Genomic DNA, 4,592 nt, shown 5'->3' with positions numbered 1-4,592 from the left:
TCCCTCTCCCTCTCCCTCTCCCTCTCCCTCTCCCTCTCTATTATTTAAGGGAGAGAAAGATACCTTTTCCACACACATACTATATATACACCAGGCATATCTATAATTTTGTGAACTGTGTTCCAATAAGGCTAAGAAAAGAACTAGCTACTTTTTTATTAATTAATTAATTAATTAATTAATTATTTTCATCCCTCAATTATTTACATGTTGCCTTCCCTCCCAGTCCCCTCCTCATAGAGTTCTTCTTTATATTCCCCTTCCCATTCACCTCTAAGCAGGTGCCCCCACAGGCATTAAAAACTAGATACGTAATGGGTATTTGCTAATGGGATCAATGACAACTGAACTGCGTAAGCTCTAGCATGAACATGTAAGTATTGGGTTGGCTGCTTAATTTATTTGGGCATTTCCTGAAAATACTCTTTCCTCTAAAGATGATTCTTATGGACTGGAGAGGTGGCTCAAAAGCTAAGAGTACTGGCTGCTCTTCCAAAGATCCGGGGTTCCATTCCCAGCGCCTGCATGGCTGCTCATAACTGTGTGTAACTCCAGTTTCAGAGGATCTGACACCCTCACACAGACATACAAGCAGGCAAAACACCAATGCATATAAAAACAAAAATAATTAAATCTTTTTCAAAAATGATTTTAAAATATAATTTTTTAATGTGATTCTTTAAAACAAATCTAAGAGCTTGTGGGGAATAACTTAGTTGGTAAAATATTGGTCAAGTAAGCATGGGGAGTTGAATTCAGTGCCCTGAATTCATATCGCAAGCAAGGCTTTCACATAAAAAGCAAGGCATTAGTGCCTGGCAAACACAGAAGTGGATGCTCACAGTCAGCTATTGGATGGAACACAGGGCCCCCAATAGAGGAGGAGCTAGAGAAAGTACCCAAGAAGCTGAAGGGGTCTGCAACCCTATAGGTGGAACAACAATATGAACTAACCAGCATCCCCAGAGCTCATGTCACTAGCTGCATATGTAGCAGGAGATAGTCTAGTCAGCCATCATTGGGAAGAGAGGCCCCTTGGTCTTGCAAATTTTATATGCCCCAGTACAGGGGAACACCAGGGCCAAGAAGTGGGAGTGGGTGGGTAGGGGAGCGTAGGGGGGAGGGTATAGGGGACTTTGGGGATAGCATTTAAAATGTAAATGAAATAAATACCTAATAAAAATTGAAAAAAAAAGCAAGGCATTGCAATGCACACTTGTAATACCCGTGTTAGCAATATGGAAATAAAGGACCCCTTGGGCTCCCTGGTCTGTTGAGTTAACAATGATCCCCAGGCAAATGAAAGAGACCCTGCCTCAAAAAACAAGTTGGATAGCTCCTGAGGTCCAATACCAAAACACCAAAATGTGATCCTCTGGTCTCCACAAGCACATGCATACAGGCACAGACAGAAAGAGACAAAGACACACACACAGGTCTACCTTTCTCTTGACAACTAAGATTAATATAATTCAAACAATTGATTAATATAATTCAGACAATTGAGGTTTCCTAATTTAAGTCATGGTTTCAGAACAACTAATAAAAATAATGAAATTAAAAATTAAAATAATTTGGTGGACAATAAAATAATGCAGGTCAGTGGTTGATCACTTATCTAGCACTCCTAAAGTATTGCATTTCATTTATTGAAAATAATTATAGCCGGGCGTGGTGGCGCATGCCTTTAATCCCAGCACTGGGGATGCAGAGGCAGGCAGATTTCTGAGTTCGAGGCCAGCCTGGTCTACAAAGTGAGTTCCAGGACAGCCAGGACTATACAGAGAAACCCTGTCTCGAAAAAACCATAATAATAATAATAATAATAATAATAATAATAATAATAAAATAATTATAGTTAATAAAAATAAATTTTAAAAATTATTTGATGCATAATATTTTTCTAGTGCTGAGAATCAACTCTAACACCCAGGCAAACATTTTACCCTTGATATACTACCTGGTCCTACAGATTTCTGTTTTTAAACAAACATCTGAATTATAGAAACTGTTTTTCAAGTCTGTATCTTATGATGATGGGATGAATCCATCCCATTCAAATACATTGGACAGCCAGGATAAGTGGCAGAAGAAAAAAAAAAAAACTAACAAAATTGGCTGTCATTATACCAATCAAGGAATGGAACAAAGTATGTTCTGGTCTGTGGAGTGGGTTACTAAAAATGATAAAACAAATTTTTCTGTTGATCTACATTGCCAATGAATAACTGCCTAAAAGATTAGCTCCTACTTGAAACATCTACTGGTTTATATTTAGTTCAGTTTTCCACTTTAGATATAAGTAGGTTTAGATATTGATATTCATTTTGTGTCATATCTGAGCATTTATGTTCTTTTAAAATTTGTTTATGAAAATCCTAACCTCTGGGGTCTGGAGAGATGGCTCAGCAGTTAAGAACACTTGTTGCTCCTATAGATGGTCTAAGGTCTGTTCCTAACTCCCATAAGGAGCCTAACAGTCCTGTAATGCAGTTCCAGAGGATCCGGCCCCTCTTCTGGTCTCCATGGTGCTTAGACACACATGCATGCAACACACTTCTTTGTATATCTGTATATCTATATAGATATGACTTATTTGTTTAATGTATATGAGTACACTGCAGCTCTCTTCAGACACACCAGAAGAGGGCATCGGATCCCATTAGAGACGGCTGTGAGCTGATCATATGGCTGCTGGGAATTGAACTCAGGACCTCTGGAAGAGCAACAGTCAGTGCTCTTAACCACTAAGCTATCCCTCCAGCCCTACAATTATTTTTTTAAGGAGAAAAAGTTAAAACTGGTTGTCCTTTTTCTATTTTCTTTTTGGCTTGTGTACTCTTTCTAGACTGCCCTACCTGGGGATCCATCGCATAAACAACCCACCAAACCCAGACACTATTGTGGATGCCAACAAGTGCTTGCTGACAGGAGCCTGATATAGCTGTCTCCTGAGAGGCTCTGCCAGTACTTGACAAATACATTGGTGGATGCTCATAGCCATCCATTGGACTGAGCACAGGGTCCCCAATGAAGGAGCTAGAGAAAGTACCCAAGGAGCTGAAGGGGTTTGGAACTCCATAGGAGAAAAAACAATATGAACTAACCAGTACCCCCAGTGCTCCCTGGGACTAAACTACCAATCAAAGAAAACACATGGTGGGACTCATGATTCTAGCTGCATATGTAGCAGAGGATGGCCTAGTCGGTCATCAATGGAAGGAGAGGCCTTTGGTTCTGTGAAGGTTCTATGCCTCAGTATAGGGGAAATGCCAGGGCCAGGAATGGGAGTGGGTGGGTTGGGGAGCAAGAGGAGGGGGAGGGGATAGGGAATTTTCAGAGGGGAAACTAGGAAAGGGGATACCATTTGAAATGTAAATAAAGAAAATATCTAATAAAAAAAGAAAGGAACAAAACATGCAACACACTTCTATCCACAAAATAAATCTTTAAAATGAGACCCAATTTCTAATATACACTATTGGGAAATGGAATCAGGCCTTCGTTAGATGATCGAGTCACAGGACAAAGCCTTCATAAATGGAGTTGTTTTCTTTATAAAAGAAAGCTCACCAGAGCACCTCGACCCCTTCTACTGCGGGAGAACAGAGCAAAACGTCATCTGGGAACCAGAGGTTACCCATCATTACTTGTAAACCGGCTGGCACCTCTCGGATGCCCCAGCCTCTAGAGCTATGAGAAGCCATGCCTCTGGTGTCTCTTAGCTGCTCGGTTGGTGGGGTTTTGTTACAGTAACCTAGACAGAGTAAGATCACTTGCTTGCTTTCAATAATAAATAACACACGTATGCTTTTAATAATTCTCTGATATCTGAAAAGGAGAAGCACATTTGGAATTACCTTAGTAAGCACTGCAGTGTGCTCATAACCACAGCTAATATAAACCACACTCAGATTCTTCAGGGCACCAATTGAATGAGGCGTGTAGATTTGTTCTGTTGAAAGAAAGATGACTTTTTAGAATATAGGAAAAAGATTGAGAGACACGTTTGTATATTTGTGAGCAGCTTAGGCTACAAAGACTAACTAAATGCTGACTTTCAAATAGGTTACTCTAAATGGTCCAGGTGGGCCCAGTGTTATTCCTTTAACTAAGGGAAATAGAGGCAAGAGAGCCAGTGTGATCAGAACATGATTTTTAAAAGACTTAATCTGACACCGCAGGCTTTGGAGAAACAGGAAATAGCCTATTAATGCCAGAGTTCTATATAGAATCTAGACAAGACAAGAAAATGGGAATTCAAGTTCAGAACCTTCAGGAAACAAGGCAACGCTGCTGAGACAGAGGAACAGACTCCTCTGAGTCTACATTAAAAAATAAAACTTACGGGAAAAGAGTTCATTCTGAAACAAAAGAGGTTTCTTTTCCCACAGAGAACTCAGAGGGGGTAAACACATAAAGGAAAATATTGATAAATGTAAATGAGCAAAGCTCTTTAACTTCTGTCTATAAAGAGAGACCAGGAGGTATTAAAGCAAATGATAACCGGGGTGAATATTTACAGAACCCTGCGATGCACTGAGGTCCACAGAGCTCTATGAAACCAATGAGATACAACAGGAGCACTGCAA

The 4,592-nt window shown here is 40.1% G+C and overlaps 1 protein-coding gene across 1 annotated transcript in view; it reads right to left on the bottom strand.

Annotated features, from left to right (window-relative positions):
* Herc6 (HECT and RLD domain containing E3 ubiquitin protein ligase family member 6) overlaps nucleotides 1-4,592 on the bottom strand; it is a 67,478-nt gene that overhangs the window by 50,823 nt on the left and 12,063 nt on the right. The window contains exon 5 of the mRNA XM_021190750.2: nucleotides 3,861-3,955. Coding sequence (XP_021046409.1) covers nucleotides 3,861-3,955 — 95 coding nt within the window. The remainder of the gene's footprint in view (nucleotides 1-3,860; nucleotides 3,956-4,592) is intronic.

The sequence above is a fragment of the Mus pahari genome, chromosome 2 (genome assembly GCF_900095145.1).
Source record: "Mus pahari chromosome 2, PAHARI_EIJ_v1.1, whole genome shotgun sequence".
Lineage (NCBI taxonomy): Eukaryota > Metazoa > Chordata > Mammalia > Rodentia > Muridae > Mus > Mus pahari.
This window is presented reverse-complemented; position numbering and strand designations above follow the sequence as displayed.